The sequence below is a fragment of the Nematolebias whitei genome, chromosome 21 (assembly GCF_014905685.2).
Source record: "Nematolebias whitei isolate Nwh7 chromosome 21, NemWhi1, whole genome shotgun sequence".
Taxonomy (NCBI): Eukaryota; Metazoa; Chordata; class Actinopteri; order Cyprinodontiformes; family Rivulidae; genus Nematolebias; species Nematolebias whitei.
Window position 1 is genome coordinate 17,980,842 of NC_056518.1, and position 23,360 is coordinate 18,004,201.

The 23,360-nt window shown below is 40.3% G+C and overlaps 1 protein-coding gene across 1 annotated transcript in view; it reads right to left on the minus strand.

Moving 5' to 3' along the window:
- Positions 1 to 1,379: 1,379 nt before the first annotated feature.
- Positions 1,380 to 23,360, minus strand: part of eml5 (EMAP like 5) — a 33,460-nt gene continuing 11,479 nt past the window's right edge. Inside the window, exons 5-43 of the mRNA XM_037695363.1 lie at positions 21,725 to 21,910; positions 21,066 to 21,201; positions 19,860 to 20,061; positions 18,626 to 18,763; positions 18,247 to 18,503; positions 17,956 to 18,168; positions 17,698 to 17,865; positions 15,967 to 16,073; positions 15,772 to 15,890; positions 15,497 to 15,683; positions 15,037 to 15,142; positions 14,574 to 14,667; positions 13,304 to 13,404; positions 13,014 to 13,207; positions 12,581 to 12,692; positions 12,340 to 12,467; positions 11,267 to 11,408; positions 11,028 to 11,180; positions 10,270 to 10,401; positions 10,071 to 10,159; positions 9,390 to 9,566; positions 9,066 to 9,267; positions 8,855 to 8,981; positions 8,643 to 8,657; positions 7,833 to 7,841; positions 7,507 to 7,585; positions 7,178 to 7,307; positions 6,979 to 7,077; positions 6,806 to 6,826; positions 6,173 to 6,346; positions 5,868 to 6,076; positions 5,491 to 5,648; positions 5,293 to 5,407; positions 4,264 to 4,452; positions 4,004 to 4,176; positions 3,711 to 3,873; positions 3,516 to 3,619; positions 3,288 to 3,441; positions 1,380 to 1,484 (exon numbers count right to left, since the gene is read on the minus strand). Of these exons, the coding sequence (XP_037551291.1) occupies positions 1,380 to 1,484; positions 3,288 to 3,441; positions 3,516 to 3,619; positions 3,711 to 3,873; positions 4,004 to 4,176; positions 4,264 to 4,452; positions 5,293 to 5,407; positions 5,491 to 5,648; positions 5,868 to 6,076; positions 6,173 to 6,346; positions 6,806 to 6,826; positions 6,979 to 7,077; positions 7,178 to 7,307; positions 7,507 to 7,585; positions 7,833 to 7,841; positions 8,643 to 8,657; positions 8,855 to 8,981; positions 9,066 to 9,267; positions 9,390 to 9,566; positions 10,071 to 10,159; positions 10,270 to 10,401; positions 11,028 to 11,180; positions 11,267 to 11,408; positions 12,340 to 12,467; positions 12,581 to 12,692; positions 13,014 to 13,207; positions 13,304 to 13,404; positions 14,574 to 14,667; positions 15,037 to 15,142; positions 15,497 to 15,683; positions 15,772 to 15,890; positions 15,967 to 16,073; positions 17,698 to 17,865; positions 17,956 to 18,168; positions 18,247 to 18,503; positions 18,626 to 18,763; positions 19,860 to 20,061; positions 21,066 to 21,201; positions 21,725 to 21,910 (5,367 nt within the window). The remainder of the gene's footprint in view (positions 1,485 to 3,287; positions 3,442 to 3,515; positions 3,620 to 3,710; positions 3,874 to 4,003; positions 4,177 to 4,263; positions 4,453 to 5,292; positions 5,408 to 5,490; positions 5,649 to 5,867; positions 6,077 to 6,172; positions 6,347 to 6,805; positions 6,827 to 6,978; positions 7,078 to 7,177; positions 7,308 to 7,506; positions 7,586 to 7,832; positions 7,842 to 8,642; positions 8,658 to 8,854; positions 8,982 to 9,065; positions 9,268 to 9,389; positions 9,567 to 10,070; positions 10,160 to 10,269; positions 10,402 to 11,027; positions 11,181 to 11,266; positions 11,409 to 12,339; positions 12,468 to 12,580; positions 12,693 to 13,013; positions 13,208 to 13,303; positions 13,405 to 14,573; positions 14,668 to 15,036; positions 15,143 to 15,496; positions 15,684 to 15,771; positions 15,891 to 15,966; positions 16,074 to 17,697; positions 17,866 to 17,955; positions 18,169 to 18,246; positions 18,504 to 18,625; positions 18,764 to 19,859; positions 20,062 to 21,065; positions 21,202 to 21,724; positions 21,911 to 23,360) is intronic.

A 23,360-nucleotide genomic window follows, 5' to 3' on the forward strand; every position in this document is an offset into this window, starting at 1 on the left:
TCTCTCTCTCTCTCTCTCTCTCTCTCTCTCTCTCTCTCTCTCTCTCTATATATATATATATATATATATATACACATATGTATATATATTATTTATGAAGATAAGCAATCAAAACTTTTGCAGCTCAATTTTTTTTTATTAAAGTGGAGTTTAAGAAACACTTCACAAAAATATACAAAAAGAATATCTACAAATGATATGTACACTGATAAAATGTAAATCAAAATATGCAGCAACGTTTGTTTAGTAGTCTTAAATACAAGGAAACTGTTTTGCACTTTTTCATATGTTATTCTGATTAACATTCCTTTTTTTTTTTTTGCAATATACTTCATCACACATAACATTACCGTTACTATTGAGAAAAGTCACACTGTTCATAGTTATGAAAATGCAACAATTATATAGCAGCACGCATGGAAAAAGGTGACCAAAAGAATCGCAACAGTGCATCGAAAGATCAATATACAGGAGTTATTTTTTTGTTTTTCTATTTGCCTTTCTTTCTTTCTTTTTTCATGAATTTGGTTTTGAACAGATTGTCTTCCAGTAAGCCATGCACACTCATTACCCACAAACAAGTCCTTTAAATATGCAAACATCATGAAGGGGTGGGGGGGTCTGAGGTCAACCGGTCTACAACACAACCACATAACTCATAAATGGAACCAGCGGGTGGAAGGTGGCAACACAGTGACCAGGTCAGGTGTACAGTGCATAGTATGCTTTGGCATGCTGACATCCAGAACATAACAGCGGATGTTACATTCAGGAGGAAGGCCACAGGGGTTGGAATTAACAGTAAAAATAAAACAAATGACCACAATGATCCAAAAAGTAAAACAAACAATACAAAAAGAACCCTCACAGACACTTGGATTAAGGCTAATTCATGTTGCTACATGTTAAAAAAAATGGCATTGTCAGTAACATATAGGCCTGCCCAGTGGCAAAATGTACAGAGATAAGCTCATTTTAATAAATAATTCACCACTGAATGATATGCACATATTAGGTTATTTTATTTTCTCTCTAGTGTCACAGATGATAGTACCGTTTTCATAAACAGGACTGAGATGTAAATGAGATTTGCACATATGCATGCACCAAGGTTTGAGGCAGTAAGTCGAATCACCGCTTTAACTCATCATCAAGCTGCCAGGTCTTCACTCCTCCTCCACATTTAGACGCATTCCTTCATTTCTCCGTAGAGCCCAGTCAGGAGAAGCTTCCTTTGAGGCGGGGCGGTGGTCCCAGTCAGAGTTTTAATGTGGGGTATGGATGCACCTCCACACAAAGAGGCTGTGAGGGTGACACAAACAGGATGCATCAATTAGTGCAGCGGCGTCTTATTATTTGTAAAGTTGGATGCCTCAGTCTTACCTTCTGTCATCTCCTCCGGCGCTGACAACAAAGTGATCTCCGTTTGTGAAGCGAATGTTCATCAAATGAGCAGAATGGCCCAGGAAGCGTTTGTGTTTGGCCTAAGAACAGATCAGAGGCTCTTCATTGAGGCGTCTTTCGTTTACGGCAAAGACACCAACAGCACTTTACAGCTTTCATACAAAACAAGCAACAACCAGAGAAATGCTTTTTTCTGAAAGAAATGCAGCGTGAACGCAGACTGACACTAATGAAGGGAGGAAAAGAATGAATGGTTAAAATGAAAACTAGCAAAACAGCAGTCAAAAGCAAAAAAAAAAAATACTGTATGAATTTGTTGTAATAAAATGGGAAATAATTTACTTTAATTTGAATCTGGATCTGATTTAGATTTATTGTTTTATTTTTAATTTTTAAAATTTTCTGATGGCACGGTGGTGCAGCTGGTAGAGTTGTCAGCTTTCAGCAAAAAGGTCGCCGGGTCAAATCTCAGCCTGACACCTTTTCTGGATGGAGTTTGCATGTTCTGTCCGTGCACGCGTGAATTTTCTCTGTACTCTGGTTTCCAAAAACATGTTTGTTGAGCTAATTGGTAACTAAATTGTCCTTATGTGTGCGTGAAAGTGTGAATGTTTTTTGTCTCTATATGTCCCTGTGATGGACTTGTGACCTGTCCACAGTGTCCTCTCGCACAGCAACTGCTGGAGACAGACACCAGCTGTCACCCGTCTCGGACAGAAAGAAGCAGGTCGTGATAATGTTTTTTTTTTTACTTTATTTTGCCATGAAATAAGCCTTATAAATAAACTTAAATTAATTTGATTAAATTTAGGTAAACTATAGCTAAAAGCTTAAACTTTGCAAAACCTGAGCCAAAAGCTAAAAGTAGCTGAATGCTACTAAATGCTAAATTTTGCTAAACAGTAGTTAAATTTTACAACACAAAATAGTAACTCAAACAAAACATTTGCTCAATCGTAGCTAAATATTAAACATTTCCAAAATGGTAGGTAAAAGCTTAAAGTGGTAGAAGAGAAGCTAACAGCTAAAGATGATATATGAAGACAAAACTAGAGCATGTATGCTGAAGCAGATTTCAAAAAAAATATTTAAAGAATGTTGATGAGATCTCAATGTATTTCTATGGGTCATTTTATTTAAAAAAAGGTTAACTATTTTGCAAAGTATACAAGTTACAAAAACCAAAAGTCATAAACTATTAATGATGGAGCTAAATATAATGTTGTATGAATGGTTGAACTGCACAAAGTATGCAAAAGTAGTTTGATTCCAAAACGTGTACAGAGCAGAGTTTAAATAGGATGAGTGTAAATTCTGATGCAGCATTCACACAATAATCTTCTCTTTGAGCTGATAAACTAATATAACATCAATGCATTCTACATTTATTTCTAATATAATAAACTTCTTTTTCTCTGTCCAAAAATGTATTATGGAAAGCACTTTTTTGTGTGTGAAATTTCAGGGGCAAACAATGGATCTGATACAAAAAGACCATCAACCTGAACTCAGAGTCAGTTACCATGGCAACTGACTCCATAAGCCTAACCTGCTCGCTTGAACAGTTTTTTTTCTGACTCCTCCTTATACTGCAGAGCCTGAATCAGCTCTCTGATACAACACTTCACCCCCTCATTCAAGCAGCTCATAATGAAACTTCGGGGTCAGCAGATTCGAGGCCGAGCACTTTTATACAACACGGAATATCTGGAGAGAGTTGTCGATCAGTACCTCTGTACTAAAACACAACTTGTGCATTGCTGTAATAATTCAGGCATGATTAAAACAAATGCTTCAAAACACAAAGAGGGTTTGACGATAAATTTAAAGGCGCACCTTCCACTCTACATAAAACCTGTAAAATAATATAAAACTATACTTACAAACTTCTCTGGACAGGGAAAGTCAAACAGCTTTACCATCCCAAAATCATCTCCTGTGACAATGTTAAGGCCCGAGTGGGACACGCAGGCACAGGTGACGTCAGCTTTGTCAGCGTTACGGGACCAGATCCCGACGACTTCATCGCCAAGGACACTGAACACACACACAGGAAGGTTTGTCGTTTTTTAAACACACATAAAGGTTACATATCCCCTTGAGGTTCTCACCTTGTCCAGGAGGCCCAGGTGATGCTGTCAATTTGAGACTGTTCTGTGATCTGCCTCCCAGATGGCACTTCGTACACGAGTCGTTTATAAGCACCTGTGGATATCTGTTTCAAGGCAGTGAGAGTCAGAGCTCCAACGACCAGACAGTCTGTGAAACGTGAGCTCTCGCCGCTGAGCTGGGAGCGACGTCTGTACCTGGATGTAGGAGCTGTCAGCTGAGAAGTCCATCTGCATGATGAAGCTGGGGATGTCTCTGCAGCAGTTGATGCGGTTCAGCTGCGGGCCGAGCGTCAGGTCGTAGAAGTCCACGGCACACTCAGTAGAGCCGACAGCCAGGTAGCGAGAATTTGGACTGAACCTGCAGCAAAGATGGGATTTTGAAAGAGCATTTCATTCCCTAAAAATGATGGAATCTAAATTCTGATGGTACTTTCTGTGTGAGCTCTTCTCTCATCTTTCTACACCACTCAACCTCGATCCATCATTACCTAATATCTTGTATAGGGGAGCGTCTGTCTCTCTTTTTCCCCCAGATTTTGAGCGAGACGACCAACAGTATGATGAACTCTCCGTTCTTCATGCCAATGGCCACCATGTCTCCCTCAGGGCTGTAGTTGATGGTGTGCGCTGGATGGCCCAGGTTCACCTTATTCAGCATCTTCTGTTTTCCCACAAGGCAGAGCAGGAACGCCATCAGCTCGAGAGTTTCCAGTTAAGAAAACGACAGAATAAGCTGTAAGACTCTGACCTTTTCTGGGATGTCCCACAGACGGACTGTGCCGTCCTCTGCAGCAGAAAGGAAAACGTCTCTGGAAGGATGAGTGCCCAGACCCCATATAGGACCGTCCATGTGTCCGTTCACCAAGATGTTGCACGCTGCGTTCTTCTCCCCCACCTCAATGATCTCTGCGTTCCTTGTTCCCACAAGGATCTTACCCTGAGAGCCAAAACCATCAGATCTTGAATGATGAAGTCAGAATATATGGGGTGCTGTTTGTAAAGTTACACAGACAAAAATCAACAGCAATATTTTGGTTTATTTAGCCTTTAATAAGAAAAATCAGGCTTTTTTAAAGTCATATTTTCACCAAGTTATTCATACATTTATAAATGTCATAGTTCCAAACTAAATATTTAATTTACAAGCTAAAAATTTAGTTTATAAACTAAATACTTAAATATTTAATTAGTAAACTGAATATTTAAGTGTAAATTAAATATTTAATTTCCAAACTAAATATTTAATTTCCAAACTAAACATTTAATTTCCAAGCTAAACATTTAATTCCTAAACTAAATATTTAATTTTCTAACTAACTATTTAACTTGCAAGCTAAATCTTTAGGTGAGAGTTAAATATTTAGTTTGCAAATATGGAAATTAAATGTTGAGCTTAGAAATTAAATGTTTAGTTTGGGAATTCAATATTTAGATTGGACAATAAATATTTAGTTTGGAAATAAAATGTTTAGTTTTGAAAATAGATATTTAGCTTGGAAATTAAATACTTAATTTACACCTAAATATTTAGTTTACTATCTAAATATTTAACTTACAAATTAAGTATTTAGCTTGTAAACTAAATATTTAGTTTGGAACTATGACATTTATAAATGTATGAATAACTTGGTGAAAATATGACTTTAAAAAAGCCTGATTTTTCTTATTAAAGGCCAAATAAACCAAAATATTGCTGTTGATTTTTGACTGTATAACTTTACAAACAGCAACCCATAAGAATAACCAGATTTTTTTTTTTCATTCAACAAGAAATTACCTTTCCTCTGCATACAGAGCGAACACAGTCTATGATCTGTCCAGTTTCTAATCGAAAGGCTCTGCAGCGTTTCAGTTCCTGGTCCCAGAGCTTCAGAGCACCTCCTTCCTTTGACCTGTAGAAAAACAAAAAAACAGCTGCATTTTGTTGTTTCATTAAAAAGTAAATCTGACCTCGCTGATTTAGACAAGCACTTACGGCCTTTCTTTGCCTCCTGTGACGATGAGGCCGTCTCTCAGTGTGGTGTACATTGTGAACACAGGGCCCGTGTGAGCTTTGGCCACTATTCTTACCAGAATGTGTTCCTTCCACACACACACATCCCCACTTATGGTACCTGTAAAGGTCAAGTTATTCTGAAAAGAAAACAAATCTGCACTAATCTAGTGGCCTAAAAGAGCAGAGCAAGCAATGCACAAACAGTTCACAGCACATTTAAGCAGACCGTTGAGCTTTACCTTTCAGCAGATTCAACACAAGAGGGACAATGCAACATGTACATGTATTTCTTTCAATTATAATTAAACAAAATATGTATATAAACATTTTAAACCAGAATGATGGGATTTACTTACAGCTCCAAATGCTACAGAGAGCATGGTCTGCATCCGGGCGTCTTCCAAAGAACTCAAAACACCTTTCTTGCTGAGCAAAGCTCGACCCGCTAACGTCCAGAAGCGCACGTGCTTGATGCCCACAGACACAAAATGTGTGTCAGAGTCAGGACGAAACTCTGCCACAAAGATCCTCTGGGTGTGACCTATCCTGCTGGCCACTTTGGCTCCTAAAAATAAAAGCACAGTGGAGAATATGTTTCATATCTTAGTTACAACTCCATAGATAAATCATATAAGATAAAGAGACTTTCGTTCTTGAATACCTTCTTGCCACTTCCAGATGGTGACGGTGTGTTCAGGGTCCAGGCCCACAGACAGCAGGAGTCTTCCTGTGGCGCTGAAGCTGACAGAGCAGACGCCCCCCGAGTGGAAACATCGCAGCACCGACAGCGTCTGCTTGGTCATCGCGTCCCACACGTGGATGGATGGAGACGTCGCTGAAGGGCAGAACAAAGAAATAGAACATAATTGTTGAAATTTTAACTGTTATGACATGAAAGCTATATTTTTTTTTGTTAAAACTCCAAGTTAAACACAGACAATTCCCTTTTAGATGTTTGCCACCGCCTCTAAAGGTGAAAGGACAATACCAGTTAATTAAAACTTCTAGAAAGTAGCCACTAGATGCACATCTACAACAATTACACGATACAGATACATCGTGATTTAACGTGTCTTTTACAACTAAAATAGCTGCAGCTCTGTCATTCTCTTCATAATATGATGCTAGTCTAAAACTCTGGCATGAAGTGTGGTGGATAATTTTCATTCCTTCAAGAACTGTTAGCCCCTTTTTCCCCACATATAAAAATGAACAAAACTGGCCATTAGATGGCAGTAATCTAACACTTTACTGATTTCATTTAAGCAGTTTCTTAGTTTTTGGAACATCTTACCTGACATGTCACCAGCGTCACCTGTAAAGCAATAAAGTGAGATTAATTGGCAGAACCATCACATATTATATCATCTTGGAGCATCGGTGGCCCACGTTTTTTAGAAACGAAACGTCTAAACTCAAAACGTAGGATGCACAACACACAAGAGGCTAAACTTCTCACAAACATACCTACTTGGCCAGTTGCCACCACATTGGGGAACTTAGGGTGTTGATTGATTGTCAGGCACAAAATATCGTCACTGTGTTCGGTGTAGAAACTTTGGCAGGCTGTAAAAGAACAACCAAAAAGCACAAACGTTAAATGCAGTCTGGGTTTCATTCACGGAACCATATTCCACTTTGATTGTCTCAAAAGCGGTGAGTTTACAGGTCGTCAGGTTGAGGACGATGCTGACGGAGGCCGTGTGGTAGATGACATCCGCCCCTTCATTCAGGTAGTGCACGTTGTTGCGGCAGTCGTTGCCACGGTAACCGAACACCAGCTCCAGCACCAGGTCCTGCAGGAGAGTCAGTAGAAGACAGTGTGAGAGTCAGAAAGGTTAACTCCATGACATCAAAGATGCCCTGAGTCATTATTCAATTACAGAAAGGTTGTCTGAGAACATTGGGTCCTTTCTGACAGAGACAAGCCTTGTCCTGCTTAAATAAAAGTCACTGTGTGTCTGCATTAGTTATGTTCTGATGAGAAGAAGTTACCTCAATAGGTCTCTTTTTCTTGCCGACATTGTTGGTTTGCAGCTTTTCTGGCTGCGGCAGTGCTCTGCTAACAGGAGGCCTGCAACAGACAGCTGGGATGAGGGAGCTGCTGGTAATAACACAGATCGTGTTGATAATGATCATTACACTTTATGCACAGGCAAGAAAACATTAATTAAAAACTATAAAAGATGCAGTTAATTAGTAAAGCCTTTGCCATCATAGTCATTGCATGGATCCAGACTTGATGTAAGCGGAAAAGTGAACACAAACATACACAAACATTAATATATTTAAATGTAAAAATAACAGAAGAAGGCGGTTACCTCGACCCTCTTCGTGGCAGCAACAAGAGACACAGAAACATGCATTAGAAAATGTTTAGAAAATGTTTCTCACAGCACTCACTGCTGCCCGCCGGACACAGTTTAACCCCACGCCTCAGCCGCTGAGGACATACAGTAAAATACAAGTCAGTGCTACAGAGTAACCATGACAACCGGAGTCCATTTCCATGACAACTGCTGCTCAGAAGAAGCGGCTCGGATGCTTGAATGGAAATAAATTTATCAGAAAATCAATCAGTCTGAAATACCAAAAGTCAGTAGCAGTAGATGCATTATAACACTAAAACACGTAACAGAGTCGACTTATAGGTCTGTAAATATGAGATTCGTTAGTCTTAATATTTCTTTTAGGTTGAGATGTGAAGTTAAAGCTTAGTTCTTTTCAAGTACACCGTGCCTCTGAGTCACTGACCAGTAAAACTAATAATGTATTCAGAATTTCTTGTGCTGATTATTGAAGTGAAGATTAAGGAAAAGCCCCCCAAAAATTAGGATGTAATTTGTTTTCCAAGAAAAAAAAAACATGCTAAAAGCATTTTTACCATTGAAAGTTTACAAATGTGTGATATTTGTGAAACAACAAGAACGGACCCACATTTTGTCTTCTTTCTTTGACACATCGAACATATTTTTTTGTTAGTTTTTTTATTTAAAAGCTGGAAGATGACCATATGATAATGTACCTTGTATAGCCTACTAAGTTCCATTAGTGATGCTTACATTTTACTTTTTTTGTCCCCAGATTCATCTTTGTTGCATATTATGCATAATTGTTATTACAAAACTTACCTGACCACCCCTTGTCTTCATGTGGAATAAAAGAGCAGGATAATCAGAAATGGACAGCCATTAAAGGAAAGAAGAAGAGCAGAAAAGGCAATGTTACTTCAAGGAAGTAGAAACAGGATGAGATTTTTTTACAAAAGGAAAAGAAATGTTTGAAAAAGTCAAGTTTGGTTAAGAGCGTTTGTCCGGGAAAGTTGCAGTTGTTTAATAAGTACCTTTCGTCGATGGAGGGCTCCTTCAGCTGCAGGTGGGGCTTCACCCCCGTCATTGGTCGCATGTTGGTGGATAAGGCCTTGATGGTGTAGTTGATCTCATTCTCCCTTGTTACGTCACTGTCGTAACCTGCAAACGAAACAGGAATTTGAATTTTAATGAAGAACAGTAAATTAAGGACCAGTAAAACCTAAGCAGCAGGTATTTTCTTGCCTCCATCATCCTCGCTTTCAATATCCGACTCCTCACTGTCGCACATTTTAAACTCCCGCAGCCCCTCGGGCTCGTGGGCCCAGATCATGAGGCATGTGTCACCCCCGCCCACCGTCACCAAGAGGCTGTCGTCGTGGGTCCATCGCACATTGGTAACATGTGTGCTATGCGCCACGTAGCGTTTGAACTTTGCATACTTTCCCTGAGGGAAAAGACCAAAATTTACATACCATTTGTCACATTAACACAAAATTAACATAACATTTACATAAATCTTAAAGCATGTTTTTTAGTTAAGGGATGTTCTTACATTATGATACCTACCTTCACCGGGTATCTAAAGAGCTTGATGTATCCCAGGTCGTCTCCTGTTGCTAGCACCCTCCTGTCAGTACTAAGGCAGGCAGAGGTCACCTCGGTGATCTCAGTGATCACAGGCCAAGCACCTTCAACAGACGACCCCAGCACACATGTCCAAGTGCTCCAGTCAATCTTCTCTACCTGAAACAAGTCAGTAAAGAAAATAAGAATCACAGCATGACATTTCACAATATTGGATGAGGCCACATATAGTGTTATTTTCAAGGTCTGGCCAAAGTATAAACTTGTTAAAAGCATCATCATCTAAACATCAGGCAGTCAGTTAGTCTTGTGTGGTCGAGTGCACAGGAGACCAGTGTAAGGAATGTGAGGGGAAGATTAATGCCAGAGGACACTTCACTCTCCACTGAGACATGACCTAACAGCATCTATCATCCCTGACTCCTATTTTGTGAGCGCTCCCCTCCACTGTGTGCCTCGCGAGGTGCCTGAATGTCTCGATGCATTAAAGCCATCGTAAACACTATCCCACTTCCTCGCCCCAAATTAGAGTGGCGCTGGTGAAAAGTGGGCCGTGTTAATGCTTCATTGCCCTTCCCTGAGTCTCGTCTGGGCCCGAGGGGATAAATGTGGGCCGGCGGCTCAAGAACCACGGCCGCTCCTGTGCCTTTTCTGCCTGCTTACCTCCGAAGCCGGGATGGTCTGCCTCTTGCCGCGCGGAGCTTCGAAAAAAAACTGCTCTTTGGCTGCTGTGTTAACTTGGAGGAGTTTTCCTGTGAATTAAAGAGTCAGCTGGGTTTTAGTTTGGCAGAGAGTGATTAGGATTTTTATCACCTCTTCAACAGAGTAATAAAAATAACGCCACTTAAGGAATCAAGTTTACCTCTTTTGTCCCAATCCAGATGAGTGATGTAATTGAGGCATCCTTTGCACACTCCCACCCGTTTGCTGCTCATTACATTGTAAATGTCCACAAAACTGTCTCCTGAGGCTACTGCAAGGTACTTCCCAGCTCCTGAGCCATCAAGAGATAATAAACTGACCGTTAGCCTCATGGGGTTGTTGTACAAAGTTTACTGAACTGATCAGTCAACACCAGAACTAGATGTACATTTAGAAAGCATATATGATTTAGATGAGATTAAACATTAATTTTAGCAGGAGAAAATCACGACTTCAAGTTTTATCACAATTGTGGTTTTGAGTAAAAACATTTAAAAAAAAGCTAATTAGGAGTTTTTGCATTTAAAACCAAACAGAAATGTGGACCTGTATCACGTTATTATCCTTTTAACAATCCTAAAAGCTCACTTTCTGTATGAGACTTTAACTTGTAGATGTGTGCTCTCAGGAACCCTTGGAGAAACATGATCCTGTGCACTGAAGATTAACTGTCCAGACCAAACAGAGTTTAAGTTTCTTGCTCTCACTTTATCAGCCACTCGCTGTTTCTCTGTCTGGCCTTATTAAAGAAACCTATTAATTTGGGTCAGGCCTGAAGCAATGTCTCCCCCCTCACAGCGGGAGGGGAGCATGCATACCTGCTAATATTCAGCACAGCTTTGATAAAAGAGGGATAAAAGAGGTCCAAATACATCACTGAGGGATTTTCAGCTGGTAAATGATTGTGTGGGTGCACACCTGGAGAGAATCGAATATCGGAGATGATGTCCTTGCGGTGGTGGAAGGACACCAGGTCCTCCAGGGTGTCTGCGTTCACAATGAGAAAACTTCCATCATTCAGCCCCACCGCTAAGGCTTTCCCATCTGGAGAGAAGGAGCAGCAGCGTCCGCCTGCGGAGGATACGATGTCTGTTAAAGCTCTAAAGCTATCCTGCCAGAAATCACACTCATCCCTTAGTGTTTCAGCCATGACAAACCTTTCCTGAGTTTGCGTACAGCCAGCATGCAGTGGCTGGGTGAGAGGTCCCATATGCGCAGGGTTTTGTCATCGCTGACAGTGGCACAGAGAGGGAGATGAGGATGAGTGGCCAGGCCCCACACTTCGCCCTCCATATGACCCTGCAGACACATTCACGAGCATAAATAATTAATTTGCAGTCGCTAAAGTCTATCTCAAAGAAGCGATGAAGGAAAACAGGGCACTAAAAGGTTAAACGCCATCTGCAGTAATCTGCAGCAAACACCCAATTACGCCTCCTTTCGTAACCTTTTACTTACTGTGTCATTTGTTTTATTAATAGGGTTCAATTTTCAAGTTGTGCTAAATGTACTTATGGAGGTTTTTCCTCAGTTAATCCTTTGAACAGCTTTTGTTTCTTGTCCTTTATAAACTGATCAATTGCATCTAAAAACAATCAATCACTTCTGTTGTGTCTGCCCATCAAGACAGCTGAAAGAAACTCCAGGAGCACTTAACTAAATTAATAACTCCTTTGTTCACTTGTAATTCATCAACATTTATGAGCATTGCCTCTGTGCATTTATACAGATTTGCACGTTTTATTCCGTTAACCACACAAGTATACATCAGTGACCTCTGACTATCCTACAGAACAGTCCGTCTAAATATATGTCAGATATTGTGAGGTTTTAGAGCAGTTAGCTTCTATTTATCCACTCCTATTTCTTCATTTTGACACCATACGAAAAAAAAATTGGTTAAGCATAGCAAGAACTGATGCAAAAAAAAAAAACTGATGTAACCTTCAGCAACATGGCTTATATATATATATATAAATACGCAAACACACCATCAAAGAAAACGGGTTTACAACAGCTCCAGCAAGTGAGAAATTCAGCGTAAATTCAGCTCATAAACTTGGTAGAATGTCACACCTGCGGCTGCTGTCAAATTAAAGTCTGTTCCTACAGCTCATCCTGCTCAGAGAGACACAAGCACCATCAAAAAGTATCTTGTCTGACAAGTGACGCGGTGGCTGAGCCTACTGGGATGCGTTATTAGTTGTGCAACATGTTTTCTTCCTCCCACCTGGACGAGGAGAGTGATGGGGCCGCTCTTGTCCACCTCCAAGATTTCTCCGTTCTTCGTGCCCACGAGGATGTGTCCATGGCCGAGAGAAATGGCACGTATGGAGGGATTATCCTCTAACAGCAACCCTGCAGATTTGATGAATTATAGAATAATTAATTGAGCTAAAAGCACTGAATGTTTTGAGTGAATTTATAACCAATTGTTGTAATATGGAGAATGAACAGGGTGACATTTTTACCTTTGGAGCCTGGAGCTAGGACTGCTCTTTTGATAACGTAGGTCTTGAGGCACCTCTCGAAGGTGTCATCCCAAAGAGCTACAATGCCATCCTTTCCACCCGTCACAAATCCCTGCGGGGGAGAAATGTTCTCACATTTAAGCTGAGTGCCAATTTGCACATGCCAATGTCAGAATAAATGTAATACCCTACTTTTGCTAAATATAGAAAGTCAATCTGCAAAGTGTACAGATTGATATCCTGATGCATGCTCAATGCACAGTGTACAGATTGATCCTAATAAAATCAAGTCTGAGTCATGCATTAGTTTAAAAGGATCTGGGCAAAAACACTTAAAGACTAAATATAAACATAGTACAAAAAGTAAGGAAATTTGTGTTGTACTATGCATATTTGATTTTAAATACAAGAATCCTTTGGCTCCGTGGCGTACTTTTTCGAGAGCGTGCATGCTGAAAACAGGGCCGTCATGAGCTTTGACAGTCTTCATCAGGAACATGTCTCGCCAGATGCAAATATCCCCTGTGCAAGTGCCTGAGAACACCATCTCCTCCGACCAACCGTACACAGCGCACATCATTGTCTCGGTCTTCCCCATGTTACCCTTGCGTCCAATTAGACCACCGCCTGAAAGACAAGCAGACGCAGTGAGATGTGTCATCTCTAAAGCAGAGCTTTGCTTGTTAGAGTCCAATTCAGCGAGCACAAAAGTAGGAGCCTCACCGGCTTTATGCCAAAACTTCATGTGTTTCACACCAGCAGTGATGAGCTTGTCAGGCAGGTAAGGGTTTATTTTCACAACAAATATCTTGTCCTTGCTTCCTCTGAAAAATAAGTCAAACGTCAGAATATGCACTGTAAAATAAACATTAATATAGTACAATTTTATATCCTGCAAATTAAACACGGTAGATTTAGTTAATTTATGTTAAAAGAAAAAAAGCTTTTTTTATCTTCTGGATGTTTTAGACTAGCACTATAACTGTGGTTTGTTTTGTCTATATGTTAGACATTTATTCCTACATATAACTCTACATATCATTATATTTCCACTCATCTGGCTTTGATTAAATTTATAATTCAGGTCTGGTAAATCATCCATCTGCATCAAGTGTATAATCCTGGTAAGTGTGTCCAATATCTTATCCCATGTCTTGTTTACACTTTCTATAGCACTACTTTAAAGTAATTCCCTTTCATGCATGGCAGCACAATGGCTCAGTGGTTAGCACTGTTGCCTCACAGCAAGAAGGTCCTGGGTTCAAACCCCGGTTGGACCTGGGGTCTTTCTGTGTGGAGTTTGCATGTTCTTCTCGTGTTTGCATGGGTTTTCTCCGGGTACTCCGGTTTCCTCCCACAAACCAAAAAAAAGCAACATGCATGTTGGGTTGCCTTCAGGTCCAGGCCTCCCTTGCAAAAGAGATCTGTGATCTCAATGGGATTTGCCTGGTTAAATAAAGGTTAATAAATAAAGCATATTACATTTTTCAAAACATATTCATTTTTGTTTCAACTCTCATTTTGTTTTTGTTTTTCTAAAATGATCAGTTTTTTCTATCTTGTATTTGCAACCTGTATAGAAAAGGACACAATTCAAACACGTTGCCTTATTAAAAACAAAATCTGGCATACCAAGGAGCTCAATGCTGCTCTTCAGGTAACTTAAAGTCGTGCTCTTAATTATGGATGTACATACAAAGCTCAAGGGCAAACTCCTAATGTGACCATTCTGACACAATAACATTTTGGTATGGCTGAAGAGCAGCCTTGTTATAGAAAGTAATTCCCTTTCTTGCCACATCTCATTTTAATTAGCTTTCAACGAAGAAAAAAGCGGCTCCAATTTAGTTCTCATCTACCAATGTCCATATTTAAACTGCAGAATTAACAGGGAGCTTTGTCAAGGCTTTACAGATGTGGGGGTGGCAGCTGCTGCGTGCAGCAAGGCCAGCCTGCAGTGTCAACATTGTAATATAACTACATTAATACCAACCGCATGGCGGAGAGCTTCTCCCCCTTCCTCCAGTCCCACAGTACAATGGTGTGATTGTCATCCAGGCCAACCGAGGCCAGCCGTTTGCCATCCGCTGTGGAGGAAAAAATCATTAAGCACAGCAAAGAGAAAGCCAGTCCTTACTTTGTGTCAGTGAAGCTCGGCCCTTATTAGCGACATAAAAGCATCCAAGTCGGTTTGATCTGCAGCAGATGATTCAGTGGATCTGACACAAAGATTAGTGCTATGCCTCCATTTGGGTATAATTAAGGACAGTGAGACGAGCACTACCTTGTTGCTGTTTAACCACCCTGATTTTGACAGCAGGAATACATTTCAAGCATGGCTTCTTCTTTTCTTTTATATTTGATACGTGTTTTATTTTAAAGCTTTTCAAAGCAGGATGTTTAGGTTTGGTCTTGAATAGTTTACAAACTGCACCTTAAAAAGAGGGGACGGTTACCTGAAAAGTCCAGAGCGCACACTCCAAGCTGGTGGAAACCCTTCAACACAGACATGGGCTTTAACGTTTCCGTGTCCCAGATGTGGACTGGGGAATCTCTGCCAACCTTTACGGACACAAAAAGACTAAAGTTAAGGGCAAGCACTTTATAAGGGAATACATATCGCCCGCCACCGTTCATGCCATGTTTTAGACTAAGATCCTCTCATGTTGAGAAGACGTTGCAGTCACTTTAGTCAAACCTTGAAAATAAAGTTATGCATAATTTCATGTGAAATGTGAGATGTCACACTCCATGTGTTAACTTTAGCTCAATATCTGTCAAAATTAACTGTTATAGCCACTTTATCCTCCACCTTTGCCTTGCAGCTTGTAGTGATAATAAAATGACACAGAAACTCAACTGTTCTTTTACTCAAACACCTTTCTGACCCCATAAACCTAAAATTTTGGCAGCTACCTGGCCTGTTGCTACATAATCCTTCAGAGGGTGGATAGCCAGACAGAGGACGTCATCATCATGGCCCATGTAGAATCGTTGAGTGTTTTGCTGTCTGTTGTACACAACCCCCACTGCAGCCACATGGTAGACAATCTCCCCTGTTTGGGTGTAGAAAAGGTTGCTTCTGCAATCGTAGCCCCTATAGCTGCAAAGGAAACAATAAAAGATGTGATGTTTAAAATAAACAAACTAACATGGTTTGAGATGTGTAAATACAATATTTCCTTAATTACCCATGAATGAAGTGCAGCTTAATACCATTCCCTGGTGCTCGTTCTTTCTTTTTCATGGCCGTCGCTCGGTGTTTCTCTTTGCACTGCTCTTTGAGCTGAGGTAGATCTTCTTTGTAAACCTGCACGAGCGTATTTGATTGCTGCTTAATAAACGAACGTGTTTACCCAAATTTTGTGTTTGACTCCATCACAAACCTGTCGTCGATACGTTAGCTGTGTCTCCTGCTCAATTTCCGAGTCCATCTCCGGCACGTCTGACTGATCAGAGTCTGATTCTTCGCTGTTAGAGTCTGCCAAGGTTTCTGCATGCAGGCAGAAACAAGGTTACATCACAGCGCTCCTGCCTCTTATCAAACTCCTCTGTGTGCACAGTTAGAAAACCACAGTGTCCAGTCACAGTGGGAGAAAATTATTGTAATAATACCATGACACCTCCTATTTATTAGGCTGCCATGCCTCACAGTGACAACGTTCAAGACAAACGCTTAAAAACGCTGAAGCAGCACAGCAATGTCGTGCCAAGACGAGGCAATGGCAGAGCTAGCAGCTCAGGATGACAACTCACAGGGTCCATTAGGAAAATTAAAAGGGAGAGCAGTTGGTATGTGAGGTAATTTCTTAAAACACAGCGGCACTCTGTTTCTAGAAAAACACGACTTGAGAACAATTCAATTATACTTTCCAAGCTTCATGAGCTTTCACTAGATTTGTCTTAATTAAAGTGATGCCTGTTCTTTTGCAGCACTTCATGGAAACGATAGTTTTTAAAAGCAGTGGGCGAGTGTAGAAATCTGAGTCTGTCATGTTCAGAATACTAAAAAGAGCAGTATGTCGATTATGTAACAAGGCACTAAGGTCAAAAAAGCTCTTATGGGTTCCGTAATTTCCGGACTATAAGCCGCTACTTTTTTCACTGGCTTTGAACCTTTGTGGCTTATACAATGCTGCAGCTAATTTATGGAACTTTTTTTGTTTTTGACGGACTAACGAGCTTCATTCTGCCAAAACATTTAGCCTCGTCACACTCGAGCGCTCACAGAGCTGCCCAAAACATGTCTCTCTTGGGGTTTGGGTCCTCGTGACTCAATGAGACTACCTGTATAAAGGTTAAAATAATAATAATAATCTGACCAGTGACAATAATGAACAGGTAACAATGGACCAATGAAACAGGGAGGGGAGGAGAGAATGGGAAGGGGGAAATTCCCTCTCCCATGAGGGGGAATTCCTCTGCATGTGCAGAGCAACTTTTGCTTCACTGCCAGTGGATCCTGACATCAGAGCAGGAGGTATATGAAGATAGTGATCAGCGACTTCCTGGTACGTTACTGTATATTTTTTTATTAATTATGTATTTTTATTATTATTTTATAATTATGTATGTATTATTATGTATTTGTATTTATATTATGTATTATTTTTATTAATAACCAGCTGTGTTACAGACACTGTTCAGAAAAGAAAAAAAAAAGTATTTTTGTATGTTACCGGTACGTATTTAATTAAAAGTAAAAAAAAATAAATCTGTGTAAATACTACATAAACACCTGGGGTTTATAGCCAAGCACAGCCTTCATACAGGTATGCACAAAACTATTATTATTATTAAATTTAATGGGTGCGGCTTATGTTCAGATGCGTTCAATAGTCTGGAAATTACGGTAATAAAAAAATGTAATCATACATTCAGTTCGTTGTTGATATGGCTCTTGTCAAGTTTTTGATGATGGTTTAGAAGGAAATGTGTCGTGTACTGTATGTATTTTGCCAAACCCAATCTTCAAAAATCAAAATTTCCATTTACTGTAGTTTATTTTGATAAATACTTGATGGCAGTAATATCAGCAAGGTGAGGAAACATTGCAGTATAACTCTACAACATCCCTAAAGCATTGATCAGAAGTAAGTGTTGTGAAGTGAGCTCACCTTGTGGTGCTATATGAAGAGCCTCTTTGGACTTTCTTTCAGGAATAAACTTCCACTGGAACACTGAGTGATCCGCACCGCCGATAGTTATGACCCACTGATAGTCATGTGACCATCTGACATTAGTTATGTGTGCTGAGTGACCTAAATACTTTTTAAATTTCGCACCTGAAATCAAAAAGTAACAGATGGGTTAAACAATGCATATTATTAAAAATGTCAATGTTTCCTTTTTGTTTAAATACGTATTTTTTTTACCCTTTCTTATGCACGGATATCGCATCAGTTTGACCAATCCGTAGTCATCAGCTGTCACTAAGACTTGATTGTTAAAGTTGGCGTCAACAGAGTTGATGTCACTGATATCCGAGTATTTGGGCCAGATGCCGTTAACCTCGGGGCCCAACACACACGTCCATGAAGCCCATTGCACCAGCTTCAGCTCCTCCTTGTTGGTCACCTCCTTCCCACCTCGACAAAAGACACACAGTTTACCTCACAGAGCCTCTCGTTGAATTTCCTGTCATCTGATAACTGAGCAGCAATTACTTGGCATCCTGTAGAAGAGTCGTCTGCCGCTGCCGTCGTTGGTCTGAAGGTATTTACTGTCCGTGGACCAGTCCATGTGTGTGATGAAGCTGCTGGAGCCAATGCACTCTCCCACTTTCTTGTACCTCTGCACCACACCATAGACATCCACTGAGTTTTCATTGGAGCCGACAGCCAAATGGGCCCCATCAGGGGAGTACTTTAGCTCGTGGATGGCCTCTTTCCTGTCCTTGATGTGGACCACCTCCGTCATATCCCTGGAGCAAGGCAGGAAAAATGATAAAGAGCGTAAATGGATGCCAAATAACAAAGACCTTTATTTCATGGGGCATTCACATCGAATCAAAATTTTCATCTTCTGTGAGGTTCCATAACCCACCTGACTCTAAGAATGGTGAAAGATCCATCCTTCATTCCCAACGCCAGATGAATACCATCAGTGCTCACAGCTGCACAGCGGATCGGCTCCTCCATGTTGCAGCGAGCTATCAGTGCATGATCTATAAGGCTCCAAATCCTGCAGAAACATCAACAACAAGAAGCGATTATGGAATTACAGCGCCAGACAATCAGAGCGGAGGAGCAACCTGCACATCTGTCAGCAGGGGCAATGAAAAGGAAAATACTGGTTTTCAGCATTTTATTGTGAGAATGCAGATTCAAAATTTACACTATAGTGTTTTTTTTATTTTTCTGAATGATTTTTTAAATCAAATTACATCTGCATACTTGGTGTTATTTTTAGTTATTCATATGTCAGAACTTTTAGCTCATTTAGGATTTATGTTATTACTGAAAAAAAATAGTACTTTTAAAAATATTAAACTTTAAGTATGAATAGGGCTCAATTGGTAGAGCTGTTGCCTCTCAGCGAGGTCACTGGATCGAATCCCGGCCAGGGACCTTTCTGGGTGGCATTTGCATGTTCTCTCTGTGCATGTGTGGGTTTTCTCCAGGTACTCCAGTTTCCTCCCACAGACCAGAAAAATGCAATTTTTTTGCTACTTTTAGCTATTATTCTGCTACTTGAAAGTTTTAGATAGGCTTTAGATTGTGATTACTTCAAGTATTTAGCTACTGTTCAGCTATTATTAGCTTTTAACAAGATTTTTGCTGCTTATAGCCTTTAGCACTTCGTCTGATACTTTTATCTTTTAGCCAACATTTTGCTACTTGTAGCTTTTAGCTCATGTTCTGCTACATTTAGCTTTTGGTAGCTTTTTGCTACTTGTAGCTTCTTGGTTATCGACATTCTACCTTTAGCTACCGATCTGTTACTTTTGGCTTTTAGTTAGCCTTTCGCCACTTGTGTATTTTAGTTACTGTACTGCAAATTTTAGCTAGGATTTTGCTACTCTTAGCTAGCTGTTTGCACCTTTAAGCTTTATTCTAGAATTTTGTTATTTTAACTTCTCACTAGCTTTTTGCTACTTATAGCTTTTAATTAGTCTGCTACTTTTAGCTTTTAGCTAGCTTATTGCTACTTTTAGCACTTTCAGTAGCATTATTAAAATAGATGTGTTAGAAAACAACTTTTCCTCCATTTTTATTTAATAGTTAAAGTCATAAAACGTGCGCTGTAAGAGCTGCATGCCCTGAACGTGAAGCCTGACCTGACTGAGCGGTCGTCACTTCCTGTCATGGCCAGAGGTTTAGTGGGATGTACTGCCAGCGCCCACAGCTCGCCCTCACAGTGACCCTGCATGATAAGGAAGGGCTTGTTGCGGTCGTGAACCACCACCTCGAAGATCTCACTGTCCTGTGTGCCCACCAGGATGTGATCTCCCCGCCAGCATACGCTGCGCACCGACAACCCTATGAAAAACACACACCACACTGAAGATTAGGCAAAACCTATACAACAAACATTTGTTGCTTTTATCATCATAATATACATAATAAAGACATGAAGTGATAATAACCATCTGCAGGCTAGAACAGAGGTTTGTACACAGCAATGGCACGTTTTCAAGCCAGTTGGCTACTGAATCTGCGTAAAACAGCAAGAGTAAGATGTAAAATGCATATAAATACAGTGCTGTGCAAAGGTTTTAGCCATTTTGAATGTTTGGATTCTTATGCGATAAATGTCTTAAATTTAGAAGAACCGCAAACATTTAATCAGAACTTTCTACAGTCACAACAAAACATGAATTCTTGCAACAGATTTCTGATTTCAGCGTCATGAAATCAGTGTGGGGTTCCATGAAGCGACAGGAGACGGTGATACAGACAAAATAAATATAGAAAGTTCTTTATGATCCAATGCACCTGCCAAATGTCCTAAAATGTGCTCCTAAAGAACTCTTTCTGTAAGAATGGATGTGAAAAATGTTTATTTTATTTCCCCTTGCTCCTTTCACTAAAAATAATCTATATTAAAAAAAAAAAAAACTATTTTTTTCTGTTTAGTTCACCTTTTGCACAAGACTGTAGATGAAGACATCTGCTTATGGAGCAAAACTGTAACAGAGCTTGGACTTACTAACAACAAGAAGAAGAGCAGAACAATGGGTGGACTGCTACAAACAGACTGAAATGGTTGATAAACTCCACCCTCAGTCACATTACCCACCTCGGCTATTTTCACCCCTAGCTACTGTAAGATCCAAGATTACAAGTAAAGAAGATGAGAGAAATAGAAAAGAAGTAAAATGTTAGTAAACTGAAGAGAAAATGTAGAAAAATGACTTTTTTCATCCAACGGTGTTTGCTTCCTGCAGATTGATGAATCTCACAGTGACTCAGGAGAACACTGTTTGACTTGCAGCTTTTCTCTACCCTTATTAAAAAGAAAACGGAAGCAGTTTGACATCAACCTTTATATCCTTGGTCTGTTTCCCTGAGATCGATGACAGTAATTGGTTTGAAGTTGAGATCCCATAGCCGAACGCAGCCGTCCCGTCCCCCAGTAGCGAAGCCCTCTTCACAGGCATTCATGCTGAAAATCCCCGACTGAAAAAAAAATAGACAGGCTGTCAGCGAAGATCTGCACAGTAAATGAGCAACGACAGAACCAGTCCCAGCTACAACCCGCACAGTGCTGCTGCTCAGCCAACCATTTGTTCAACAAGGCTTTAACAATTACAAACCAGCTACTGTGGCCTCAAGATGAGAACACATTAAAGAGATTGTTTTTATTGTGATAGGAAAGCTTGAGCAATTTGTCTTACAAATGCAGTGTGTAAAGAGGCCTCTTAAAGCCCCAATGAGATATGTGGACAACAAAAATCGGGAATGAAAATGTAGTGTAGTTATTATCCCCTCCCCCCATTTGCTTACCCCCTCACCCAGCTGTTGATCCCACAGATATCATTTAATCCTGTGGAGCAAAAGGCTGATCCTTCTCTACTGAGCAGAATCAAATGAAACCGGCACGTGTAGCTTCAAACCTGGTTAGTTTTGCTGCATGATTTGTATTTTAAATTAGAAGAGGATGCAACATCTGGATGAGCAAAAGGAAATGGTGTCAACATACCCCATGAGCTCCTTGAATCGTCCTCATGAGGTTGATTCCTTTCCAGACATAGATGTCACCATTCAAGGCACCTGAATACGTGACTTCGTCCTTGGCGCAGGCGAGGCAGAGGATGGTTTGTAGATCCCCCGTTTTGCCGAAAACGCCACGTTTGGGTGTGAGAGCATTACCGCATAAGCTCCAAAACTGCAAACAGAAATGGCAAAAGAGTGCTTTGGCTAATAATCCCCTTGTGTAATCGTGTCCTGAAAGATCAAACTGATAATTATGTGGTATTTGGAAACAGCAGAGCACTGAATCATCGGGTCACGCGTGCTTTGACACACATGCATCCCACTAGCACACAAGGACCTTGAAAGACAGTATGACAGCTTCTTAGAGCACCAGAGCTGCAACCACCTGATCAGCATGCACAAACTGGGACACACATCCACGTACGCTCATTATTTATGAATAAGAACATTAGGATGCATGGACACGGATTCATCTGAAGGCTAAATCCACCCAAAGAAGGGAAGACTGAAAGAAAGATGCTCTTGTCTGCATGGAGATGAGATGACAGAGATAAAGCAAAGGCAAGGTGCTTCAAATACTAAAACACAGACGATGGCATGTTACATTTTCTAGATTAGCCTAAAAGAGAATTTATTTCCACATAAATTGACGGTTTGTTCAATGCATTTTAAGGCTGAAATTGTCTAAAATGTGACTATGTGTTGTTTTAATACTAAAACAGTGTACACAGCTTGAAAGAAGTAATGAAATGAACAAATGAGCTCGTTAGCAGCAGCAGCCTGTCAAACCCTCACTAACACCTATCGTCTTGACTGATAAAGCTGCCTCGTGCCAACAGAAGGGATCGATTATCGGAGACAGGCATCAACAGACGCCGCCCTGCCATCAAACATCTAAAAGGCTTGTGAAAAATTCAACAGAGCAGAGCTTGTCTGATTCACACATCTTTGTTCAAATTTGAGATAATTTCTCCATGTTTGAGCTGTTAAACAAGGTCAATGCTTGTGGTTAAGTAGTTAAGATAAGATGGGTATGTTTTCCAGGAGAACATGAAGATGGAAGAGGATTCAAAGATGGTTTGTGGCGTAAATTAAAAGCAGTGGGGATGAATGTGGCGTGACTGCACAGCCCACCTTGCCTATAACTGATAAGGCACAGAGGCATGAGAACTGAATAATCCCTTTGCGCCCATGTTTCAGAATACCGGATGCTGGTGGGGTTTATGATTATGTCAAGCGCAGGAGAGCAAGGCAGATGGAATGATAAAACAGAGAGGTAAAAACCAAGCCTTAGTTAAAATAATTTCTTTCTCTGAAAGTGAAAACTACTTTCATTTCTTAAAAATCCTCTGAAAATCTCTTGGTGCAGTGGCCTTTCTTATGTGCCATTCCACACCAAACAATCAAGACCGTAGAACAGGAGTCATCAAAAGATACCAAAAACTGTGCAATTGAGCAAAGCAAATAAGATTTACTCAAAATATTAGCTGGATGTGTGTACAGAAGTCCCTTGTTTATCGCAGGAGATCCATACCCTGCCCTGCGATAAGTGAAAAACCGCAAAGTAGGATAAGTAGTACAAGTAAGTAGTAGTTGATGTTATTACTCATCTATAAATATGT